This window comes from Dacryopinax primogenitus (assembly GCF_000292625.1).
Source record: "Dacryopinax primogenitus strain DJM-731 SS1 chromosome Unknown DACRYscaffold_4, whole genome shotgun sequence".
NCBI lineage: Eukaryota > Fungi > Basidiomycota > Dacrymycetes > Dacrymycetales > Dacrymycetaceae > Dacryopinax > Dacryopinax primogenitus.
The window spans coordinates 1,484,413-1,508,479 of record NW_024467201.1 but is presented as its reverse complement, the minus strand read 5'-3'; the positions used below and the strand labels follow the sequence as shown (position 1 = coordinate 1,508,479).

General features: G+C 51.3%; 7 protein-coding genes and 1 non-coding gene across 8 annotated transcripts; 5 read left to right on the top strand and 3 right to left on the bottom strand.

Annotated features, from left to right (window-relative positions):
• Window positions 1-5,762: 5,762 nt before the first annotated feature.
• On the bottom strand, window positions 5,763-6,359 carry DACRYDRAFT_64276 (NADP-binding protein). The gene is made up of 2 exons (XM_040775752.1): window positions 6,253-6,359; window positions 5,763-6,188 (listed from the first exon to the last, which is right to left on the bottom strand). Exons 1-2 carry the CDS (start codon window positions 6,337-6,339, stop codon window positions 5,856-5,858), a joined length of 420 nt encoding a protein of 139 aa, XP_040631384.1. The 5' UTR covers window positions 6,340-6,359; the 3' UTR covers window positions 5,763-5,855.
• Window positions 6,360-7,237: 878 nt separating this feature from the next.
• On the top strand, window positions 7,238-11,760 carry DACRYDRAFT_21017 (glycoside hydrolase family 38 protein). Its single transcript, XM_040772190.1, has 18 exons — window positions 7,238-7,322; window positions 7,383-7,610; window positions 7,660-7,661; window positions 7,711-7,777; window positions 7,824-7,846; window positions 7,895-8,020; window positions 8,079-8,126; window positions 8,179-8,196; window positions 8,252-8,567; window positions 8,621-9,050; window positions 9,103-9,175; window positions 9,220-9,494; window positions 9,547-9,649; window positions 9,699-9,798; window positions 9,846-10,997; window positions 11,047-11,257; window positions 11,307-11,513; window positions 11,571-11,760. The coding sequence occupies exons 1-18, from the start codon at window positions 7,265-7,267 to the stop codon at window positions 11,617-11,619; spliced, it is 3,486 nt and encodes a 1,161-aa protein (XP_040631383.1). The 5' UTR covers window positions 7,238-7,264; the 3' UTR covers window positions 11,620-11,760.
• A 176-nt stretch (window positions 11,761-11,936) lies between these two features.
• Window positions 11,937-12,052, bottom strand: DACRYDRAFT_t20. Its single transcript has one exon. It is a non-coding gene; the product is annotated as a tRNA-Gln (tRNA).
• A 1,798-nt stretch (window positions 12,053-13,850) lies between these two features.
• DACRYDRAFT_21016 (uncharacterized protein) lies at window positions 13,851-14,412 on the bottom strand. Its single transcript, XM_040772189.1, has one exon. It carries the CDS (start codon window positions 14,266-14,268, stop codon window positions 13,900-13,902), a length of 369 nt encoding a protein of 122 aa, XP_040631382.1. The 5' UTR covers window positions 14,269-14,412; the 3' UTR covers window positions 13,851-13,899.
• A 1,424-nt stretch (window positions 14,413-15,836) lies between these two features.
• On the top strand, window positions 15,837-17,057 carry DACRYDRAFT_21015 (uncharacterized protein). Its single transcript, XM_040772188.1, has 3 exons — window positions 15,837-16,161; window positions 16,211-16,569; window positions 16,621-17,057. Exons 1-3 carry the CDS (start codon window positions 15,858-15,860, stop codon window positions 17,047-17,049), a joined length of 1,092 nt encoding a protein of 363 aa, XP_040631381.1. The 5' UTR covers window positions 15,837-15,857; the 3' UTR covers window positions 17,050-17,057.
• Window positions 17,058-18,143: 1,086 nt separating this feature from the next.
• DACRYDRAFT_48532 (DNA repair protein rad10) lies at window positions 18,144-19,338 on the top strand (the record flags this gene model as incomplete). The annotated part of the gene is made up of 3 exons (XM_040774843.1): window positions 18,144-18,488; window positions 18,542-18,618; window positions 18,669-19,338. The coding sequence occupies 3 exons, from the start codon at window positions 18,144-18,146 to the stop codon at window positions 19,336-19,338; spliced, it is 1,092 nt and encodes a 363-aa protein (XP_040631380.1).
• Window positions 19,339-19,691: 353 nt separating this feature from the next.
• On the top strand, window positions 19,692-21,325 carry DACRYDRAFT_105545 (uncharacterized protein; the record flags this gene model as incomplete). The annotated part of the gene is made up of 7 exons (XM_040768102.1): window positions 19,692-19,750; window positions 19,799-19,832; window positions 19,893-20,016; window positions 20,063-20,333; window positions 20,391-20,768; window positions 20,867-20,881; window positions 20,932-21,325. The coding sequence occupies 7 exons, from the start codon at window positions 19,692-19,694 to the stop codon at window positions 21,323-21,325; spliced, it is 1,275 nt and encodes a 424-aa protein (XP_040631379.1).
• A 912-nt stretch (window positions 21,326-22,237) lies between these two features.
• DACRYDRAFT_99082 (glyoxalase I) lies at window positions 22,238-23,469 on the top strand (the record flags this gene model as incomplete). Its single annotated transcript, XM_040777561.1, has 6 exons — window positions 22,238-22,270; window positions 22,316-22,502; window positions 22,561-22,783; window positions 22,844-22,856; window positions 22,907-23,331; window positions 23,392-23,469. 5 exons carry the CDS (start codon window positions 22,238-22,240, stop codon window positions 22,931-22,933), a joined length of 483 nt encoding a protein of 160 aa, XP_040631378.1. The 3' UTR covers window positions 22,934-23,331; window positions 23,392-23,469.
• Window positions 23,470-24,067: the final 598 nt, after the last annotated feature.

The window sequence follows — 24,067 nt, the reverse complement described above, 5'->3', positions numbered from 1 at the left end:
GGATGGTCAGGTGACCTGCTGTGCATGGCTGTGCATGACCTCATATGACCTCATCCTTGGTCATATGACCTGATCACCTGACTAGGCTGAGTAAACAAGATGTTCTAGTGGGTTCCACCACAGAGGTATAAATATAAGGCCTACTCTGCCTGGGGACTGTCTCTTCAGACTTGGTCTCTTAGGATCATCCACAGGTACCTATACTGTAGATAGGTCTTAGTCATCAGGTCTACTCCACTTCCTTGTTGCCTGCTTAGACTCTTGGCACTCTTAGGTGAGCAGACTTAGTCAGCCTGTGTTGCCCTAACAGGAGGGAAACAATACCTTCAAAAGCTCAAAGCATAAGATGAACATAGATTTGTTGAGGTGAGTGAGTCACAGTTGGGAAATGCAGAACTGTCAAGTAATAGGGGACATGGGCAATATGGAGACAATACCCCAGGCAGTAATGAACTGGCAGTTGAGGGCATTGAAGGCAGAAGACAGCCACCAACCTCCATGATTCAGTGTGTCAACTGAATGAATGGCCATTGGTATGCATAATAACCAGAGCTGATGATGAGAGTGGTATGCCTCCCAACCACTCACAGGTGTGACATGGTGGAGAACAATAGGCATGACCACATCTATGGTGGTGCACATTACTCCCTCTTGAACTCAGTAAACGGACAGATCTAGTTCTGCATGACAAATGAGATGCACTTCAGGAAGTGCTGATAAGTTGTTACTGAACAGCACAAGAATAGAACAAGGTCTGTCCATTGCCTGAGATGGTGAGACAGAGGCTTGTACAACCTGCATGCTCAAAAATGACTCATTGCGGAACAGATGATCAGAAACATGTGGTGGAGGGGAAGATGAGATTGGTGCTTTGTACATGTTGATGAAAGAAGGAACAATGTCAGCCAATGCTGGCTTTTTGGTGGTATCCGGAGGAGATGTGATTGTTGAGGTAGAACTAGAGGTGGCTGTGCACGAGACCAAGGAGTACCGTAGATCAGAGGTTACCAATGGCCCTTCAGTCTGCAAGATACTGCTGTCCAGCAGGCTGGTTGAGCTCGAACAGATGTGATGCTCAGATATGGGATTGACTGGATTGTCACATGCCAGATCAACATGTGTCTACAACATTAGAGATCAATTATGGGTATTGGACATTGGATAGAATACACACGGTGGATTGCACTTGAAAGTCCACACTTGTGGGAGGAATGTAGTGCATTGTGGGGATGGGACTGGGTGTGAAGAGTTGGTTAATTTTGGCTGGGGTCACAGATGGCTGAATATGTTGAGGTGAATTGTGGCCATCAGGTTGCACAGTAACTCCTTCATTGTTGGCATCATGGATAACATTGGTGTCACTGAATGAAGGCAGTTGTTTGTATTGGTTGGCAGGTGGTTGTAACGCATTGAAGGAGACAGCTGGGTATATGGGGTGGGTCAGTGTAGGGGGGGGGGGCTGAGTTTTGTCAGCTTGTCAATGCTTCCTGAGGCAAGGGAAAGAATCTGTAGCAGGAGAGGGGAGGACTCAATTCCATAGTTGGATAGGCATTACAAGATGAGGGCGGTGAAAGGTATGTATGAAGTACAATGGTGTGGTGAAGGACAAACACAACAGTTGTGAGAGCACCATTTGCTCCCATTGGATATGGGGGAATACCAAACAATACCAAAGTATACTGTAATATACCACATCATATGATATCATACCACATCAATTCAAGATAAGAGAAATTATGCTTGGACATATTATGTCCAATGTTTGTGAGTAATGACCCACACCAATGGCTTTGCCTACTGCTGCAGCAATACAGTCAGCTCTTCAATTTAGGGCTGCACTTGCATGAGTAGGGATTCATGTTCAAAGAGGGCTGGAAGGTCACATGGAAGATCAAGCCTACTGGGAGCGAACACAAGCAGGAGTGGTGCGGCTCTTGGGTGTCTTGGGAGAGGTCAGGGAAGGGCTCAGAGTATGAGGTGTACAATGCTGATGGTCATGTTAGGTATGGAAACTACTACCAGAAGAAGAAGCTTATAGTGCTGAAGAACAACTTCATGCCTTGCAATGTGATGTGGAGAAGGGCCTTGAAGCAGAGGATAGGTCAATAATGGCATGGGGTTGTCCAGCAACCTGGGTATCATGTGGGAACTAGGGAGGCTGAAGGAAGTTTGTGATTGACAAAGATTTCTTGACTGCTGCTTTGTGTGTGGTACCTTGCTTGTCAGTTCTTGCAAAGCTGCTTGAGGTCTCTCCAAGAACCCTAAGGTGGCGTATAGTGGACCTGGGACTATGACCCAAGGAAGAACCAGTTTATGTGGCATGCATGGCAGGATCCGGAGTTGTACACATCCAACATGCAACAAGACAATCCCACTTGTCATGGTCTGAGAATGAACTGGATACTGAGGTATCTAGAGTGCTGGATACCTTTCCACATATGGGATGATCTATGGTTCAAGGGTACTTCCTGGCCTTGGGGGTACAGGTACTGCTAAAGAAGATACAAGGATCTCTTCACTGAGTGGCACCACACCATCAATTTGGAGATCAGATTCCTGTGGAATGAAGACATTACAAAGTGGCCAGTCCAAATACTCTATGGCATCTTGATGCAAATCTAGGTGAGCTGATGTACCATTGACACTAGAACCCAAAAGATGCTAATTGATATGAGTAGCAGATGTTTGACATGGAATAGTGTACCATGCATTCATAGATGGTCATTCATGTCTATGTACTGGTATTTGTGCATCTACAAACAACCACAAGGATACAGTGTTCACCATGTTTCGGGATGCATGTACATGGCATGGAACTCCCTCTTGTGTTCATGGAGATCATGGGCTCAAAAACCTTGATGTTGCATCATGGATGATACACAAATGTGGTGTGAACCAGGGGTCATTCATTTGGGGGCAGTGAGTTTTTGATACACTATGCTGGGAGATGGATGCTAACAAATACACTTGCATGTCACCATCAGCTCCATACATAATGTGCACATTGAACAAATGTGGTGAGATGTCACAAAGGATTTTGGCTCCAAATGGAAGAATATTTTCATCCACATGGAGACATACCTTGAGCTGGATATTGCACTGAACAGCCCTATGTGGCTGTTGCATTATCTATTCCTTGCAGATATCAATCGGGATGCAGAACTATGGCAACAAATGTGGAACTTCCACCCATTACAGAGTCGCAAAGGACAGATGAAATCACCAAATGAGAGGTGGATGGTTGGTATGCTGGAGAAGGGCTATCAAGGGCTTCACCACAGTACTCTGTGGAACTGGTCTGGGGACAGCAGGAGGGATATGTTCAGTATTGATTGGCAGGGCCTGCAAGACAAGGCATTGATGTAACATCACGTTGGTGCCCAGCCAACAGGATTCACACAGTTTTGGGTGGATGATGCTGTATGTCCTATGAGCCAAGAAGAGCTGTTCTACTTCAACTCACAAGTTGAGGGGGATAGGTGGGGAATAACGCTGGCAGCTTACTATAGCCAGTGGGAGCGTGCTCTGCAAGTGTACCATGCCATTGAGTATGTGCATCTATTAGGGCCACAGGATATGTAGCTATAGCCTCAAATATGATTATGGTATTCTGCCATATTTTGTAGTAAGATTGAAATGAAGAGGGATTCTGGCAGGGGCAGGCAATTGTGGCAGAAACCATGGAGGCTGAGTAGGCATACCCAAGGAGGGTTGCCTGAGTAGTGCATTTCCAGTACTCCCCTGCTGTATGGCAGTGGAATGATAGGAGGGGAACAAAATAGAGTTTGACAATGGAGTAACAGGAAATGGTAGTATGATGAACTTTTGGACCCCAGTGAGGAGAGAGATGTGGGTAAACATTCTGGTAAAGAGAAGGCCACACAGAGTGTCATGGGGTCCCTCTTGTGCACTACTACATAATGTCAGGAATGATTGGTTGAATACAGTATGAGTACAAGACAGTATGAAAGATATACCATGAAATGGTAATACCAAAGATTACCATACCTGTACCAAAGAATACAATACTGATCCCAAGTCATGTATACTGGGGAATACTTGTATATACTGTCAGGATGGTACAAATATGGGTTAATACCAATGTTTTGCCTCAGTATAGCTCAGTATGGTACCATATATGTGGGATTGTTGACGGAAGCAAGAGTTTTGTCCCATTTGCTCTGCCATATGCATTCCCCTCCCCTTTTCTCCTTCACTCCTTTACCTTTGCCTGCTGTCACCATTCATGGAGGATGACAAGCAGGAGGTTCAAGGTGATCCACTCTCTCACTCTCTCTGTACAACTCTTTACTGTAATATTACCATTGCATCCTACTCTTGTCTACAGTACTTTGCTACATAAAGTTTCATCAACAAAGGTTATCCAACATACTCGGACCCAACACCGTTCCAGGCATCTCCATCTTCCACTGCATCAGTCAGATGTTGTCATTGCCTCAAAGTCCCTGTTGAACACCAACCTCAGCTTAAAGCAACTTCAGATCATCTCTTTTTCTATCACCTCTACCCACCACAGAACACAGAGTCACCACTGAATTGCTATTCTCAGTCACTTGTACTAGTTGCCATTATTGAAAGACAGTGGTATGGAGTGGCAGCAACCATGGACCTGGAGGTGTCACTACCACTGTCTGGAAAGGTCCTACCAACAAGACTACAAGACTACTCCCATTGTCAAGGATGGTCCTACCAACATCACTCCAACTGTGTTGCATGGTCCTCCCAACATAATCACTCCAGCCACACCATGTCATATGCCACCTGGCCCACCCAGCTACTATGCACATGGTGGCAAAACCACAACCATCATCAATCTCCCTACCACTGGCAACCACAATAATAGCAATAACTACTCCATGAGACCATCATGCACACTAGACAGCAAGTTCAAGGCTTTGCTAGCCACATGTAGGAATGAACTCTGGGAAGCTCAGAGGACTGCCACCAAGGTCAATGCATCTCCAGGCTATGCTGGTTGGCTCTCCTTGCTGAACTTCAATTGCCACAGGCCTGCCCCATGTTGGTGTTGATTACCCTGCCACCATTGTCCACAACAATGTGTAGGAAGGTCACTCATCAGTAGCAGAGCTGCCCTTCCACCTGACACTGGAAGCACCATAATACTTGTCACTCAGTAGCGACAGCAATCATCACAACATCATTACTGCTTCTGGCAGCTGTTGCTAGGCATGTACTTTGGGTGTTCCAATGGCCACCCAGATCGAACTGGTTTTAGTTTGTCCCCACCCCCAATTACTTATGTGTGGATGTGCATTTGTGCACGGTGTGGCAGCAGTACACATGGTCATCGTCCTGTGCTCACCGGAGCCTGTCTTTACCGTCTTCCCTTCTTCCTCCTTCCCCCCTCTCCTTTTTAGCCAAGACAGTGTCACCACGCCCTCTTGGTCACTTATGCCTAATGTTATCTGCTTCCATGTCACACCATCGCCTACAAACACGCGTGCTGCCTGGTTTCCTTCATCCGCTTTTCCCTCTTGCAGATATCCTCCCTGCATGCTGTCTGGCTTCACATGATGGGTACGTCACTCACTCTGTTGTTATCAAGGCCGGATTGCGGTCTGCTGCCTCCCTTCTATCCTTCAACCTCCATGCGAGTCCTCCTCACTGCTACCCTTGGCGCCAACAATCCTTTACATAGCGCCCTGCGTTGCGTCGCGTCTGTTGTAATAGCTCTACACATCTGTATGTAAACGGAAAGTACAGAAATTGATTGCATGGACCTAGCTCGTAGTGTACAATTTCAATTCACATCCGACCTTTGACTTTGCCTAGTCATGAATAACATGAACAACATATCCTCATGTTCCAACCTCCTACTGACCAATCAGTGCCATAACGGCCTCTCCATCCCTGAGGATGCACGGCCCGCCGTAAATGACCTTATCCTCCATCTCGTTTTCCTTTATCCACTCTGCGCAAGCGTCGTCACTCGCCCCAGGCTGGATCCACACAGCCCACACTCCGAGCTCCTTCGCTTCCTTCAACACGGAGAGCGTGACTTTGGCGGGGGTGACGACGCTGACTGAGGTCATTTTGGGGGAAGGGAGGGCGGAGAGGGAAGTGAGAGCGGGGACAGACTCGATGCTGGGTTCTTTGGGATGGATAGGCGTTACGGGCTTCGAGTGGTCAAGGTACCACATGAACACCTGCAGACGGGTGAGCAAGCAAATCAAGCGAGAGTAGGTAGCAGATCGGCCGAATGAAACATACCTTGTTGCCAAACTTGGACTTGTCAGTGCTTGCGCCCACAACGGCAAACGTCTCTGCGCCAAAGAAGTGCTTCTGTACAGCGGTCATCGTGGGGTAGGGTACGTAGGAGTGGTTATTCCGGACTGGGGCGTAGAGGGGGGTTGCGAAGAGTACTCGAGAGGGACGGGGAAGCTGACGGGGCTGAGCGGGTAGGACAGAACGCAGCATGTATTTATACGTTGATAGCGTGCGATTGCCTTGATTAAGCAAAGAAGGTAGTGTGCGCCCCTAACTCTGTTGTAGGGCGGTGACCTTGTCTGCTTACGGAACCCAAGACGATGAGCTGTCTTGCTGGACCCTGCTGCCCATCAGGGACGACAAGAGGACAGTTGATGGCGGTGAGCATGGTGCAGTGTGGGATGAAACGCTGTTGTCAAACATCCATCATCCGGGAAATAGCCTTGAGCCTGTTTAGGCGGTGCTGCTTGACCTTGGCCCGGGATTCGAGGTAGATGGGTTGCGGGTATGATCAGGGATAAGGGACGGAAAGGGCAAGAGTAGAGATGGGGCTAGTCTATCGCTGAGAGGGATGGATGACTGGATAGACAGGATGGGTTGCGGGTAGGATTTGGCGCTGGCTGGGCAGGGGCGAAGATCACAGGTGCTGGATGCGCTGATCAAATGAGCTGACTGCAAACCCGAATGTAGATCAGATGCAGCATATTTGAGTATCAATATTATCTCCAACTCGGTCATAGAGAGACTGAAAACTGAATTATTGGAAGACCACCAAGTAAGCAGAAAGTAAAAGCAACATAATACGCTTCATGCTGCACATGTCCATACTTCGCTCCACGCGCCTCCCCCCATATTGCTCACGTGCCCGATCTGAGTCCCGGCCGGAGATCGCGCCGAGTGACCGAATGGGCTACCCCACCTCGTCGTTGTCAACGTCGACGTCGAGTGCAGCGACGACCATCCCGCTCGCTGCTTGCATTTACATATCAGACTGTATAGGCAGTGAGCAACGAGCATGCCTTGTGGACACGCACACCACCAGCCGGGCTACCCAGAGCTCAACTTTGCTGCCCGTAAGTGCAGTGCTTCGCTGGCCACCTCAGACCAATGCCAAACCTAACCCAACCACGCAGAGCCAAAATGGATCAAATCCATCAACTCTGGCCGCCTGGACCAATTTGTCGGCGGTGCATTTGCATCTATCAACCTCTCCTCTGCGCTCGTCAAGCACCGTACGGATGACATCAAGCATGTCAAGCTGGAAGTGTGGAGTGCTCCGGGTAGGACCAAGCCTGACTTTGCGGAAGCGGTGAAGCAGACGTTCAAGCCTGCAAAGAAGGGGGATTCTTTTGGACCTTCTTGTGAGTTGCTAAAGGCTCCAGGCGGGGATTTGGGCTGATTTCCCTGCAGGGGTTTGTTGGTCCTCGCTAAGTAGGGAACGATGGCTAATGGATCTCGCAGACCAACCACTGGTTCAGGGTGACGCTTAATGTCCCCAAAGCATGGGCAAACGAAGAGCGCGTCCAATGTCCGTCCTCTGTCTAGTTCCCTGTCTTGTACTGACACCTCTGTAGTCGAGTTCAACCCCAACTGCGAGGTGCTCCACATTCAACGCGACCAGCACGGAAGCTGACGTAGAAGACAGGCAATGATCTGGACAAAAGAAGGTCTCCCTCTGCAAGGTATTACCGGAGGGGATGGCGGAGACCACCGTTGGGACTACATCCTCGATGCCAAGGCGCGCAGCGGGGAGCATATCATCTACATCGAGGTGGGGTTGTCTTTCCTACAGTGTAGGGTTAGCTGATGCGGTGCGGTACGACGAATAGTCGAGCTGCAATGGCATGTTTGGAATTGATGGCATCAACCCGCCAAGCGTGAGTTGTCTTCTCGATATCCTTGAGACGCGTGCTAATGCAGATTATATAGGACAACCGCTACTACTGGGTCTGCGTGCCTCGTTACGTCAATGGGAAGTAGCTGACACCTCCTGCTTGCTTAGCTCAACTCAGCCGACATCGTTGTCCCTAACACCGCCGCCGTCGCGCTGATGCGAGACTTCCAAACGCTCAAAGAGATCCGCACGCACATCACAGCTGAAGTGCATCTCTCGCACCACGCCCAATGGGTCGCGAACGAGATCATGAACGTGTGGCAGCGCGGTGGTGGCGCGAACGCGCTGTTGAGTCAGGAAGAGCTGGGGAAGCTGATTGAACAATGTAGGAAGCTGGCTGAGGAGATCTTTGGCGAGGGCTGGAGGGAGCAGGGGGAGAAAGTGTATGAGGGCAAGGAGTGGCAGGTCTGGGGTATTGGGCACTGTGTGTCCTTCTCTTTGGTGGCTAACATCCTTCGTGTTACTGAGAATTGGCAGGTCACATCGACACCGCCTGGCTCTGGCCATACAGCGTCACCCAGCAAAAGGTTGCACGTTCCTGGTCGACTCAGGTCGACCTCATGGAGCGCTACCCGGAGCACCGGTTCGCTGCCTCCTCTGCGCAGCAGTACAAGTGGCTCGAGCAGCTCTATCCTCCCTTGTTCGAGAAAGTCAAGCGCAAGATCATTTCGGGCCAGTTTCACACTATCGGCGGCCAATGGCTCGAGAGCGATGTCAACATGCCTTCTGGAGAAGCACTGTGCAGGCAGTTCCTCTATGGGCAGAGGTACTTTGAGAGCAGGTTTGGTGCGAGGAACGTCACCAGCTGGCTGCCGGATAGCTTTGGCTACACTGGGAGTTTGCCACAGATCCTCAGGCTTAGCGGGATGAAGTACTTCTTTACCCAAAAGCTCAGCTGGAACAACATGTAAGTTCGTTACCGTGGGCTGCTTTACAGGAAGTCCTGACTTTGTATCTAGTAACAAGTTCCCTCATACGACGTTCAACTGGGTAGGCATTGACGGGTCTCAAGTGCTGGTACACATGACGCCTGTAGGTTTTTGACAGACTGTGTGTTCGCTCTCTGATGTTTCCAGGTGGATACCTATACTGCCCAAGCGACGGTGGAAGATGTCCGCAAGGGTATCACCTCGCACAAAAACCTCGAGGTGACTAACCAGTCCCTCCTTGTATTCGGCAACGGTGACGGCGGCGGAGGACCGCTTGAGGCCATGCTCGAGAACCTGCGCCGGACAAGGGCGGTGGCGAACAAGTACCGCGAGGTCCCGCTCGTCAAGATGGGTAACACAGTCGAGGAGTTCTTCGAGAAGCTTGAGGACCAGACGTGCGAGGGCAAGACCTTGCCCAACTGGTTCGTCCTCCATCCTTGAGAGCATGGTCGAGGCGTACTGAAACACAGGCAGGCACGGCGAGATGTACTTCGAGTTCCACCGTGGGACTTACACGTCACATGGTTCGATCAAGAAGGGCAACCGCAAGTCCGAGATCCTGCTGCACGATGTCGAGGTCCGTGTTAACCGAAGATCCTAATTGCCTGGCTCTGATGTTTCTATAGTACGTCGCTACGCTCGCCTCGCTGTTCGCCACGAAACATGCATACACGTATCCTAAGAACAAGATTGACCCTCTCTGGGAGGATGTCTTACTCAACCAATGTGAGTTTCCTGATCCTGTCACAAACTAGTGTCTGAACTGTACACAGTCCACGATGTACTTCCCGGCTCCGCTATCGGGATGGTGTACGACGATGCCGAGCGCATTTACGCCAAGGTCGCTAAGAATGGTTCTCAGCTGCTCGAGGAGGCAGTCCAGGCGCTCTTCAGGCAATCGGTCCCTATCAACCCCACTGCGCCCTTCACCCACTCCAGCTCGGGTAAGGGTAAGATCATTGCGATCAACACGCTAGGCAAGCCCAGGAGGGAAGTCGTAGAGATCAACGTCAGCGGCAAGGGTGCAGAAGCCCTTAAGAGCCAGACTGTCCAGATCTCGAAGAACGGAGAGAAAGGTTACGTTCTTGTGGACGTTGCTGATGGTGTGATAGGCGAGGTGAAGGGCATGTTCGCTCATGTCAGACCCGCAAGTGCCCACAAATTGCCGAACGGTGACTTTGTCTTGGAGAACTCAAATGTTAAGATGGTCTTCTCCAAGGGTCGCATCATCAGCCTGTACGATATTGAGCTCCAGCGCGAGCTGATTCCGAAAGGCTTGACTGGCGGTCTGATCTACTTCAACGACCAGCCCGGTTACTGGGATGCTTGGGATGTAGAGAATCACCATCTCGAGGCTCCCCACCCGGTCGCCTTTGAGGAAATGGTCATCACTGAGAACGGACCTATCCGCGCTCAGCTAGCCACTACCGTCAAAATTGGCAAGAGCACTGTCGATCTCACCATCTCTCTCGATGCTATTCCTGGGTCGCTCAAGGCAGATGCCAGGTCATCCTTCCGTTTTGACGCTCGTGTCGATTGGCACCAGCGTCACGAAATACTCAAGTTTGAGATCCCGCTTGATATTCATTGTCCCAACGCGAACTTCGAAATGCAGTTTGGATATGTCGGCCGGCCGACGCACAGGAATACGACGTGGGAAGCGGCCAAATTCGAAGTCTGTGGTCACAAGTACGCCGACCTATCCGAATTCGGCTATGGCGTAGCCCTTCTTACCGAAAGCAAATACGGCTATTGCGCCGACGGGCAATACGTTCGCATCTCCTTCTTGCGCGGCTCGACGAGCCCCGACGCAGAGCAGGATCAGGGCGAGCATGCGTTCTCCTGGGCCGTCTACCCCCATGTTGGTAGTTTGGCAGGCGCGGACGTTCCTGGCGTCTCGCGCGAGTTCAACTATCCCTTGCATCGTGAGTCTGCTTCTGTTTGAATCTCAGCCGTACTAAATGAAGTGTTCAGTTCGCTACATCCCTGATGGCGTGTCTCTGTCTAGTGTGTCGCACCTGGTTCGGGAAGTGCCATTTACGATCGAGGAGGCTCCGAATGTCATCATCGACACGGTGAAGCGCGGCGAGGATGACAAGTTCGACAGCCATCACACTGGCCCTACCACAATCGTATTGCGTCTGTATGAGGCATACGGCGGCCACGCGACTGCGAAGCTGCGCATGTCAGTCCCATATTCATCACCTCGTTAGTATCATATTAACTGTGACTAGATCAAGCCTGGTTCCCGTCTCTAAAGCCCACATCACCAACATCCTGGAGGACGAGCTTTCCGTCGTTGAGCTTAGTCGTGCACCATCCACTGGACTTGGGAAAGGCGAAGATACCATCCTTGAGATACCCTTCCGAGGCTTCCAGATTGTCACTGTGAAGCTTACTCTGGACGTTGGTCTACTCTCGAGTGGCTCAAGCGAGTCGGGGTGAGCCTGGTTGGATGCATTTATGTCTACAAGAACGCCGCTGACAACATTATTTAGAAGTCCAACACGAGAGGGGTGGGTAAAGGTAGCGAGAGGCTCTGTATGATACAATGTAACGGGTTGTGGGTTCTAAATACGAAAACATTCACCATGATGTGATGATAGCCATTCTGGACCACAGGAAATACTTCCAGTTACAGCACATAGCGAAAAGCGGGTTTTCTAAATCTAATAATCGCACCTTTCAATGTCGATGCCTCAGGCCTCACGGGTATATATCATGGGTGACTAAAACTTGCAATTTCAAACCTTCGCATGCAAAATAGAAAATTTGACCTCCTATGGAAGCCATTGTTTCAATGAAATTCGACACCGAGTGACTAGTCCTCTATCGTCGTCCATTGGCAAAAATGCTTCGCTTTCAGGTCGTGCTGGGATTCGAACCCAGGTTGTGGGAATGCTTCGGGCCGCTGTCCTGGGTGGTAACCCAGGAGACGGGTTATCAAAATCCCACGTCTTAACCTCTGGACGACACAACCGCTGAAGAAAATGCCACAGCTCAAAATATATGAGCACACCTTTTAGCACAGCCACTGGGGCCTGTCCCTGCCGTCCGTCCATTCCTTACACTGTTTCCACTTCGCTCGACACCAACATGCCCCCGCACTAACATTGTACGATGTTCAGTTGAACCATACTGGCCGTATAACAGGCTTCGCACACGGTTGGCACTCAATTTTCTGAAACTCCCGTATACCACAATATATCTGTCCTACATGGAGCCGACCCTGTCTGCGCTGAATCTCGAACCTAACAATCCTCCGCCATACGATAAGCGTCCCAAATATACAGTACCTGTTATCAAGCATGACGAACAGTACGCTAGTGGACATTTCAACATCGCGTTATTCCTCGCAAAGCACTACTCCCGCAGCCCCGATGATTTGTGCTGCACATCCGAATTTCGAGTTCGGATCCGACCTTCGAACGGCTCTTCGAACGACATGTCGAACTTGGCCGGACCGGACTATTGGAAGGAAGAGTGGACCCTAGACATAGCTTAGGTAATATAGATTAGGAATAGATTAGCTCCGAACAGGAGGATTCGGGTACTTCGGATAGGGAGACTTACTTACTCTCCCTTGCTCACTCTCGCTCGTTCTCACTCTGGTGATCACTTACCCTACTCTTAATACTACTCCTCTACTCTACAGTCATTCTTTACTTTCCCTCTCGGATTTCCTTATTCCGACCGTTGCTTCGAATCCTCGAACCGATCTGGCTACGCTTGTTAACACCTTCGAACCCTCCTGGAACGCGGCTCCTCTTCACTCTCGTCTTCGGATTGCTCGCTCTCGGGCTAGCATTGGCCACGCTCCGGCTAGGGGATTAGGAACGCGTATCGAACCCTCGAATCGACCTTCGGACTTCCCTTCCTCTAGAGACCAATACCGATTGGACTACTACGGAACGAGCAAGCTACTACTACCTAGGCCCGAGCTACCACAGTCGACTCCCCCTCCAGCGGACCTACCCCCGACGCCTCATTGGGAGGTATAGAGTACAGATTACGACGCGCTGTTCCATGGAAACTCAGTTCCACTTGCCAAGATGATCGACGACCACCTGGACAAACGGATCACGACACATGCAAGTAAGATTATACTTCCCCATGTCCCGGGGTGGCTGGATGATCGCAGCGCTGCCTATTTCCGGTGGACACGGCAACTGTGCCTCGGTGTCCCTCTAGAAAACTATTACGCCTCGGACGCACAGCACACAGCAAAAGGGCTCGGATGGCATAGAGGTATGGCACTATTACCCAGGACGTCCTGGGGTTTTACATGTGGAAACACAAGAGCTTCGACAAGAAGTCGTTAAAGGATTCGATTACTTGGGAAAGATGCTTGGATACCATTCGCAAGGCCTGTACCTTCAAGGTAATTGGACCGGGTATGCAGACCTACAGATCGTCGCACTCTTGCAATGGATCGAGCGCGGCGTTCCCGAACTATTCGTGAAAGTGATGGAGAACGGAAATCTGGTGTCACTGTGGAAGGTATCTCAGCCTCTTCTGCATCTTGGATTACAGGGTCGACTTGTTCTTTGAATGCAGTGCGACATGGTCTCATATCGTTTATATTTGACGTATGTATTCGATCAAGCTTTCATTCCAGAGTGATATCATTCATGGCCACGCGCTTCTCCTGTCCGCGGGCGAGGTGTTAGGTGCTTCGCACCACACCTGGGTGTCTTCGGCACGAGTGTCGGCGAGCTCTTGAAAGGATATGTGACATCGACCTCCATCTCGACCTCGCTTTCGCTATCGATGACAAGAACACTCCGTGCATCGTCATCGTCTCCTGTCAGGTCAATCACTGCAGGGTCAATGAGAAACTCGTTGGCATATACCCGCCATAACATAGAACCTCTCACCGGTATGAGAGCGCTTTGCCAGTCCCTGCTTGATCACCTCGTCTACATCCGGTAGCGTGCCGTCTGAAACCGATGGCGAGGCTCCTCTCTGAATCGGTTTTGCAATGGCGGAAACCCGAGACGGAGGCACCGACTTGGTAGGCGATCCTTTTAATAGCCTGCGCTTAGACGGGGACGTCGACACGCGGCCATGTTTAGCTCGAGGTATGGCATTAACAGGTTGCGTCTGCGTGGCGTCCGCTCGAGCATTAGCAAGAGGATCACTGCAAGATACGAAATCATTTCCCTGAGCAAGGTTTCCCGAGGATAGTGGTGTCATAGTCTTTTTGGGTGATGCCAACGCAAATGCAGAGGTACTAGAGCCCTGACAAGGGCTACTCCGTGGGTTCGAGGGAACAGAAGAATTTGAAGGAGGAGCAAACAGATCGGCATCATCCAACGCTTTTAACAGCGCAGAGCGTTTCAAAGCCTCTGGATCAAATTTGCGACTGGCCAACGATCCTGAGATGTTAGGAATGAAAGCACTGGCACGTGAGGGCTGCGGTGTGACAGGGGAGATAGACGGTCCCTCCTCGTCCGAAGAGAAATCAATTGAGATTGGGTCCTGGAAAGATCCTAGAGAAACACGAGCGCGTGGTGTTGATACACTGTTTGAAGTCAAGGATGTGGTATGTGTCGAGCTTGCCAGGTTGAAGGCAGTTGAAGTAGAAAAGCGCGGAGGAGACAGGGGAGACTTCGTATCTACAGCCTGACGTGAGTGGTTCGGATTCGTTTTGCTCATCGTCGGAAGTATCATTGGAAAAGGACGACCGAGGTATGAGGGAGGTGTAAGAGGCGCGTTCATGGGACTTGAGAAAGGTCTCTGCAGTTGCACCGTGGGCGTCTCAGCGCGGGGGTAAATGACAGGAGGCGGTAGGCCTTCCGCCGCTGCGGAAGTTGACTGCGGCCATGTTGCGGGCTCGGAGTGATTTCCAACGCGAGAAGAAGCTGCCCTAGTGGGAGATATATCTATGGATCGCGATAACAATGACTGTGACGCCGGAGAACTGAGGTGCATTGGAGAATGGGGTGCGATAGGACGCGCAGACGGAGAATGTGATGGCAAGTTTGTTCCTGGAGATGGCCGAGAGGTTACTGGCGGCGTAAGATGTCCACTGCGGGAGGAACCTGGAGGCGTTGGATAAGAACCCATTGGCACAGGCCTGAATCGGTTGCTGATGGTCATCCCGACAGAAATGTTCGGATCGGGTCGCGGATGCTGGCTCACAATGTTCATATGGGATTTACCGGTGATCCCAACACGCATAGTCACGCCTCTTCGAGAAGCTATTGTTGAGGGCGAGGAAAGAAGTTCGTCACGATCCATGAAGACGTCTCCGTCCGCGTCTGTCATCTCCGCTTGAGATTGGGAGTCAGAAGAGTCTATATATGCGCATCCGCCGTTCGTCAAAAAGATTCAGAGAGCAAACATTGAGCGGCGAGGCATACCATCTTCTAGGGGTGTCCATTGTGAACCAATCGGGTCGCTGAATGGCTGTCCAAGCGCGCTATTAGATGGTGTCGACTGCCGCATCCATGCTCCAAAAGAACACGAAGCCATTCAACCAGTGTGCGTCACCTGAGATGTATGTCGCGGATGGAAAGAACAGAGATATATGCGGGGTGAAAAATAATGTGGCAGAGACGCAAGGAAAGGGGAAAAACCTACACGGATCCAAAGAGGTTTTTCATGGAGATGAAAATGCGAAGAAGGTGGGTGACGTTGGAGGTGTTTTTGCTGGCAAAGGCGGAAATCCGGAGTCTAAATTAGGCTCTCAAAGGTGGCTGTACGATTTAGCCCTTATACCTCCGACACGCCAAAGTCCGTGTCCGCGCATCCAGACCGTCATCGACAACGCCAACCACAGCATGAGCAATATAGCGGCCCTCAGTTTCCTTGCACTGACATTACTGCCAACGTCCCTGGCTGCATCGACAAGTGCAACAGTCTTCCTTCACCCTCCACCCATTGGTATCTCATATTCCCCCGCGCTCTCCCCAACACAAGGTCATGCTGTTCTCTCTTACCACCTGGGGATCGACCGCTGGGTCGAACTGAGGCAGAGTGGGGAGTGGATATATCAGCTCTTGAGATACGTAGGGAATGATGGCGTGATTGTTGGCGCTGGAGAGGGTGGGATTGCTATCCTGGTAGAGAGCGATCATCCTGAAGGTGCGGTTTCTCTTTCCCCCAATCGACAGCTCTAAATGCATGCCTTTAGAGATAATGCCCAGTGAAAAACCAGCATTCACAATCCCCTTTTCTGTTTCGTACGACACATACTCCTCCCTTTTCTCAACCTACGACTCTCGTCTCTCTTCGCTCGTTTCGCCTTCGGCCTCCTTCATCACAACCTATAACTCCTCTGCCTCTTCTCCCTCTCCCCTTCTATCAGCGCTCGATATGGCAGACTCGCCTGTGGAAGAAGGTTTGAGGAAAATTACAGCGTACGCGGATTGGGTGGACGAGGGAGGTGTCACCGGTGCTACGATTCAGGTAAAGGGGTTGGGTGCGCTGAGGGGGAGCAAGCAAGAAGCATATGATGAAGCCGTGCGGGTATTCAAAGCTGCGCTCAGTGTGGTACGTTTGTCTCCATGCATACATGTGATTTGTTTCCTAAGCCTTCGATAGCCAGCGCTGGCAAATCACAACTACGCCGTGGTCGTACTCCCTACATCCGCAGCCTCTCTATCCCCACCTGCTCCGGTCAGCCAAGCAGCTACTCTCAACTCCTCTTCCTGCTACGCTACCACCCAGGAATGCGATGCAGGTACCTCAGCATGCTCGCAGCATGGTCACTGCGTGAGCACGACCCGTGCTGGCAAGACATGCTACGTCTGCAAGTGCAGCAAGGCGCTCGCCCTAGCAGGCCAACATACGAACTGGGCGGGCGCGGCATGCGAGAAGATCGACATCAGCGGAAGCTTTGCACTCCTTGTTGGGAGCACAATATTCTTGATTGCTATCGCTGTGGGGAGCGTGATGCTGCTTTATGGGGTTGGGGAAGAGATACTGCCGAGCACGCTGTTTGGTGCGACTCCGGGGGCCAAGAGGGACTAGGTGATAGGCGCGGTGAATGGAATTATCGGACAGTTTATCTTACAATCAACGTGCTCACTCTATTGCTCTGATGATGATAAAGATCGGCCCCAAGCGCTATTCAGGCACATCAAGCTCAGAATACAGCCATCTTATAAGGGATGGATGGGGTTACATGAGATAGATAGCCATACAAAGAGCATATTGAGGATAGTCGGCTCTATCGAGGCAAGCTCCAGTACTTAGTCAAGTGGAAGGGTTACCCCAATTCGGAATGCACATGGGAGCCTGAGCCTCAAATTCGAGAAGATGCCCCACAGGCAGTACGTGACTTCCATCGCAAACATCCAGCGGCACCAACACATATATCAGCCAGCACCTTCCAACACCTTCCTTTTCCTCCCTTTCCCCGACGTTGAGGAGTTTGTATATCCATACAATACAGGGCGACAACTCTATGGTCGGGCCCTTTTTGCGCGCGATTCCGGTGAATGCACCTAGTCTCCAGACGTTGGAGGTCGAGGCTCTCGGTGTCTTTCGAAGGAATCAGAAGCGTCTCTCCTCCAAGCCGCGAGGCATGTTTCCATTAACTCTCATGCCAGTGTTCGTTGTTTAAGGCAGCTATATGCGCATAGAAACCCCCTCCCACTTCGAACGAGCAAGCATGCTCCTACGCTGCTCTCAGCTCAACCTGAACATGGCATTTGATTCCTCGACGACGTGAAAACAGTTGTGCGCAAGTTGTAAGGTTGAGCCAGACAAATGGGTCAACTACTGCCTCAAGTACGTGGATGTAGAAGTGAGCCAGGTATGGGAAATGGCCGCTGTTCATTTAGCGAAAGCGGATACACTTTCGTGCTCGCTGGTTCGCTGCCAGGTACGAGTTCAATGGCATGGTCCCAGGGGCGCGATTCCGGAAGTTGATCAAAAGATGCCTTGGACATCCGAATGTCGAAACGTTTCGAGTGGATGGGTGTCACGTGCCAAGAGATGACTTTAAGCGCCCGCACGGCCACCCAATTATGACTTGCCCATGAACTTACGACTGGATTCACCACACGACCCACTGGCAGACCACCAATTATCCACTCTGTACAATCTCGCGAGCGTGCATCATGCCAGTACTATCCCGCTCAACCACCCCCGCTGCAGGGCCTTCCAATCCCACTTTGTCACGTCCTATCCGTCCTCCCGTCTTTCAACCGCCGCGGCCCGCAGGCGGCGGTTCCACATCCATCATCGTCAACCCCTGCCAGCGAGGGAACACCGTTCTGGACGCGATCAAGAATGTACCATGGGAATATGGTCAGATCGCCCCTGATTACCAGGTGGGCGCGACTACCGGAGTGCTCTTCCTGAGCTTGAGATATCATCGGCTGCATCCGGAGTATATCCATACGAGGATCGGGAAGCTCGAAGGGAGGTATATGCTGAGAGTGCTTCTGATGATGTGTGATGTGGTGCGTAACATGGGTCGCAAATGAAATGACACGGTTATCTGATATTGGGACAGACGGAGCACGAGGAACCGATACGCGAGCTGACGAAAGTCTGTTTGATTAACAATCTCACTATTATGGTCGCTTGGACGTGCGTCTTCTCTAATTCAGTTTCTTTCTAATCTCATTTGTTATCGTCAGACCGGAGGAAGCGGGTCTCTATCTTTCCACATACAAACTCTTCGAACACAAGCCGCCTGACCGGATCAAAGAACGCGTAGACAAGGACTATACCTCGCTCCTCCGTGCGGCACTCACCAGTATTCGCGGAGTGAACAAAACCGACGTCACTACTTTATCTTCTAACATCGGCAGCGTGGCAGAGATTGCAGAGGCGAGCGAGGAGGCATTGCTGACTTGCCCCGGGTTCGGGGAGGTGAAGAGCCGAAGAGTTGTCGAAGCGTTCCAGAGGCCTTTCAGGAATAACTTGTTTGGAGAAGCGAGGGATAGGAACCCGTCTGGAGGAGGGCGGGCGGCACAGAGAGAAGAAACGCTCAGCGTTGTCGGAGAAGAGACGCCAACGGAACAGGAACCGCCCTCGGCACAACCGCGGAATACGAGGCAAAGGGCACCCAGTCCTGAATGGGACGACTTTGATTTGGATGACGAGGAAGATGTTGTACAAGCTACGGACCTACCAGCCACCTCGTTATCAACAAGACAGCAGAAGGTACTTGAGGTAGACGACCTGAGCAGCGATGACGAACCGCCCCCGAAACGTACTCGAACGAATGGATTCAGTCATGCGGAGGAGGATGAAAGACCGAGAAGACAAAGCCCGGAGTGGGACATCGATCTGGATCTCAACTGACGGTGTCCGGCCCTTTTCGCATCCATACAACTGTATCAATATCATTCAGGGGTCGAGGGACACCTCAAGTGGCTCGACTGCGTCCATGTGCTGGACCACATCAACGCCTGTTACACCGCCCACAATCACGTCTGCCATGTATACCAAAAATGTATTGACTTGCCAGCAGTGTTTATTGATGGTACGCCAGTTGTTCCGAAATGTTCTGCCGACCCTGATTGGAATTATCGCCCAGGAACGCAGACCTTTCTGTCCACCGTGCACAGTCATGATCCGATTGTGTGAATCTTTTATCTCTGAACTACATAGCCATTACTCTCTTTGTGCCGAACTATTGTCTCTCTCTTTTCCAAATGTCTGAGTCGTTGCAGTTGTTCAATGTTTCCCTCGGCTCGGAGAGCCCGATGTATTCGTATGTTGATGTCTCTGCACGTTTGTGTCTACTAATCACCGGAAACAGTTATTATCCCTTACGAAATGCGGATCCGTCCCAAGTTTGTTTATGTTCATTATAAGCGCCATTGAATACTGACGGGACATCTGTTCGCTGGTAGGGATGGAACGCGATGTATACCGGAAGCGTGTTCAGCAGCTCCGACCAGCAAGGCACGCTGGGCAGTGGAACCCCATACCGGATGACTCAGGCAGATCATGCCGGTGTATCGCTTTCCTTCAACAGTACATCTCTGTCAATTCTTGCTTGCCATATGCTGAGTTTTGATAGGTACTGCAGCGTACTTCTGTGTGACCTATAACGGGACCGCGGAGCTTTACTTCATGTGGGATGATACCCCTGCCTCGAATGGGTACCCAACAGCACCTCAACCCAATTCTACAGCTTGTTCCGAGACACAAACGGGCATCGTCCCTGGTCTTCTGGCTACGCCTTCTTTGGAGTATGGTGCACACACCGTTTCGGTCAACTTGTCCCGGATTGCTCCTGGTGACAGCTTGTTATTCTATGGTGGTGCATTTACGACAGGTGCTACAACAACGTAAGCCATGCGTCCTGTCTGTTTGCGGTCCACTTTGTTCATCTATGTGCGCTCTAGAAACCCTCTTGTGCCCGTGTGGATCGACGACCGGAATCCCAACTGGCACCTGTTATCGCAAGCGGACGTCTGGAGTCAGAAGGAGGATTGGGCAGAAGACTACAACGCAACGCATACATTCACTTGTGCGTACAATGGGGCCACTTCCGCCTCATACACGTTCAACGGTATGAAGTTGAGTGCGGATCCTGCACAGGAGCTTACGTTCCGGCCAGAATCCTACGCTGTGCAGCTTATCGGTATCGTCGACTACAACTCAGTTTTTCCGTTCACCATATCCCTTGGTGATAATGAATCACCGTACATGAATGCAACCAACAGCTGGCGATCAGACAACCAGACGTTTTTCTTTGCTGGCGGCCTGGATCCCAAGACGACGTATACTAGCTGCTCAACTACGATGATTACTACTACTCTGATCCGAACGTCAACTAGTCTTGTGTATATATTGATGCCCTTGTACTATATAAGGACAGTCTCGCGTCTTCCAGGTAAGTACTGCAAGCAGGAGACGGCGACGTGCTAACCGCTGTGGCAATAGTCCTCCACCCACTCCATCTAGCAACCCGCCCAACACATCCTCGACCCCTGGCCCGGGGTCCGACCTCACATCCCCCTCCCTCAGCCGAGGTGCAAAAGCCGGCATCTCCATAGGCTGCATCTTCGCTGGTCTGATCATCGCATTCCTCGCCTGTCCAGCATGGCGTCGCGCAGCCCGACGGTCGCGCCAAACCATCCGGGAAGAACTGACGGACGCGGCAATGAGCGAGGCGATGGATAGCGCTTTCCGGCAGGTGCCGATGCCGTACCTTGGTGCGATAGGTGGTTCGGAGATGGAGAGGACGAGCATCGCTAGCAAGAGTGGAAGAAGTGGTGCGGCGCCTGCGGTTCTGGAGGCCCCGCCTGAGTATGCGTCGCATGATGGTCATGCTTGACTCGCCTAGGAGTCTTGGACTCCCGTTTGTCGCCAAGGACCTTATGACAGAACTATAATCTTCAATAAAATAGGTTGTATAACTCGCATATTTAATGGATACATGACGACAATATCAAGATCCCATGATATATCGGCGGAAGTGAAGTACTGGTTCACCATCAGCTTTTCCGGTGCTTTTGTACAGAAGAGATGAAGTTGTCCAGCAGTAGGTAATCACAACCTCCATCGTACCGCTTTCTTCAGCCGCGAGACTTCAATGCCGGTACGATGAAGGGTATTTATGACAGATGGAGTTGCAGATTACGTCTTAGATGCACGTGCCCTTGCATATATTTGCAAACCGACGCTAACGGTTGGTGGAGATGCACGGGGGGCGACTGTGTATCAATTGCCAAGGAGATGGGGACGAGAATGGGATGGTGGCCGGCAGGGTCACGCGTTGTGTCTGTCTTCCGCCACCCGGATGAACGAACAAGGCGAAGCCGGTCTATCTAGTGTAACGTGTATTGGATGACGAAGTGTGAGAAATTTGGAGGTAAAGCGGTGAGGTATAGTGAGAAGTGGCCGGTGGAGCATGTCACCAGGTGAGAGAGCCTCCACTGGCTGCCAGGGACAAGGGGAAGGAAGGTATGAGCCACCACTGCCCTTGCACGTGAAAGAGTTGAGACCCCAAAAGTCAGCGACTCGGACAAGTGCCGAGTTTAAAGGGAGTATCATTGGTCCCATCCTCACCTCCACCTTGTCATCTCATCATGCTTGCATCGTTTACCCCGCGGGACAACACCAAAAGTACAAGTAGTCCCCGTCAGTTCCACTTGATACCCAGGGCATGTTACGCTCCTCCCTCAACGCCATCACCCGTTCATTACCTCGTTCTATCCCATCTCCCTTCGTAAGATACGCTCACAACATGCCTGCCTCCTCTGAGACCGCCGGTTACCGGGTACGCACGTCCCACATCCTCATTTCACTCCCTAACACTCCCCAGTTCAACCACACCATGATCCGTATCAAGGATCCCAAGGCGTCCCTCCACTTCTACTGCGACGTCCTCGGCATGGAGCAGATCGACACCATGCAGGGCTCGGACTTCACCCTCTACTTCCTCGCCTACGACACCTCCAAGGGCGCAGACTCTGCCGAGGATAAGGCAAAGTACCGTTCTTCTCGCGAGGGTGCGTCGTCCCCCGTCTTCATCCATTCTCTTGCTCCGTGCTCACCTGACTCCTGCAGGCCTCCTCGAGCTCACGCACAACCACGGAACCGAGTCCGACCCCAACTTCAAGGGGTACGCATCCGGCAACGCCGAGCCCGGACGGGGCTTTGGCCATACCTGCATCTCGACGCCCAACGTTGAGGAGGCGTGTGCGCGTCTTGAGCGCCTGGGTGTCCCGTTCCAGAAGAAGCTGACGGACGGGAGGATGAAGAACATCGCTTTTGCTCTGGACCCTGATGGGTGAGTTGTCTCATGCCTAAGAGTCTTGGCTGGGCTGAACAGGAATGGGGACGTATATAGCTACTGGGTCGAGGTGAGCCCTTTTTCTGCGCTTCTCACGACATTTTTTAATGCGTATCCTAGATCATCGGCTACCAGGAAAGGCCCTGAAACGTCCGCTCGGCTCTCTTTCCTCTCTAGGTGCTAATGGCGCTCGCGTTCTCTTCGCTCGGGTTGGAGGCGTAATCAATCTAGGGTGTGATGTAGCTGAACAGTATGCGAAATGGACGAATTGAAGTGGTTGCGCGGTGTCGTCCGTAAGATAAGAAGTATAAGTGGTTAGAGATACAGTGCAGGCGATGTTCGTCAGCCTTGCGAGCCGTGTTGAGCTGCACTTGGCATGCGTGCTGGCCGATCAGGTCCAGAGACGCAGCAGGGAGATATCATGAATTCTTCAGACTATCCTCCTCAGCTTCAACAGGGACATCCAACCCCACCCTCCTAGCCGTAGCCTTCACCCTCTCCTCCGGGGTCATATCATGCAGCGGGTTATACCTGACGAGCAATTCCTGCCAAACCAAGTCGCTCAGCATTCGCCCGTTATCAACAGGGGAAAACGGACGACGTACCTCGTAGGACCTCTGGCTGTGAAGGAAGGTGAGCGCGTTGAGAGCATCTTGTTGCCGCTGGGCTTGGGAGATTCGGGGATTGGTGAGTGCTTCCCGGAGGTGGGTGATGATCGCTCGGGATCGTTCTGGTCGGGGAGACACTGCCTGAGAGGAGGTGAGCTCAGGCAGTAGGTTGAACATAAAAGGAGCATACGGATTTGCGCAGTTCACATAGGATCGAGCGGTAGAGGGATGTCGTTGAGCTCATCTCTGTTCATGTACTCCTCAGAAAGACGCAGAGAGAACAACCAATTCGAGTACGTGGCTGTGCTTCTTAATTAAAGTGTCGATCACCCGATCACTTGGTTGAGAGTGTACGAATCCTGGGCGGCAAGCGGCCACGGTGGCCGTTTTGGCCGGCGGCTGTGCACGGACGTATACTATTGCCTCCAGTAGCTTCCATCAAAGAAGATAATTCCGTTTAATCTCGTTTTGCTCCACTTTGCCTCGTTTATCCGGTTTGGACTTAGCAGTTCTAAAAAAACAGAACCGGCTCTTCCGGTTTTTCTTAACAAAAAGAACCGGGTCTTCCAATTTTTCCGGTTTTGCAAAAATTGTGTTTTTAAAAAAAATTGAGCTTAAGATGCACCGTAACTTACTCATATTGTCAATACTCAGGACAGGAAAGGGGAAGAAT

Excerpts from the sequence above, each read along its gene's own strand:
- DACRYDRAFT_21017 (XM_040772190.1), top strand. The coding sequence starts at position 7,265 with ATGCCTTGTGGACACGCACACCACCAGCCGGGCTACCCAGAGCTCAAC. Across the intron at positions 9,495-9,546 it reads GGCAAGACCTTGCCCAACTG|GCACGGCGAGATGTACTTCG; the intron begins GTTCGTCCTCCA and ends AAACACAGGCAG. Across the intron at positions 10,998-11,046 it reads GTTCAACTATCCCTTGCATC|TTCGCTACATCCCTGATGGC; the intron begins GTGAGTCTGCTT and ends TGAAGTGTTCAG.
- DACRYDRAFT_21016 (XM_040772189.1), bottom strand. The coding sequence starts at position 14,268 with ATGACACCACTATCCTCGGGAAACCTTGCTCAGGGAAATGATTTCGTA.
- DACRYDRAFT_64276 (XM_040775752.1), bottom strand. The coding sequence starts at position 6,339 with ATGACCGCTGTACAGAAGCACTTCTTTGGCGCAGAGACGTTTGCCGTT. Across the intron at positions 6,189-6,252 it reads AGTCCAAGTTTGGCAACAAG|GTGTTCATGTGGTACCTTGA; the intron begins GTATGTTTCATT and ends ACCCGTCTGCAG.
- DACRYDRAFT_21015 (XM_040772188.1), top strand. The coding sequence starts at position 15,858 with ATGAGCAATATAGCGGCCCTCAGTTTCCTTGCACTGACATTACTGCCA. Across the intron at positions 16,162-16,210 it reads AGAGAGCGATCATCCTGAAG|AGATAATGCCCAGTGAAAAA; the intron begins GTGCGGTTTCTC and ends GCATGCCTTTAG. Across the intron at positions 16,570-16,620 it reads TCAAAGCTGCGCTCAGTGTG|CCAGCGCTGGCAAATCACAA; the intron begins GTACGTTTGTCT and ends AGCCTTCGATAG.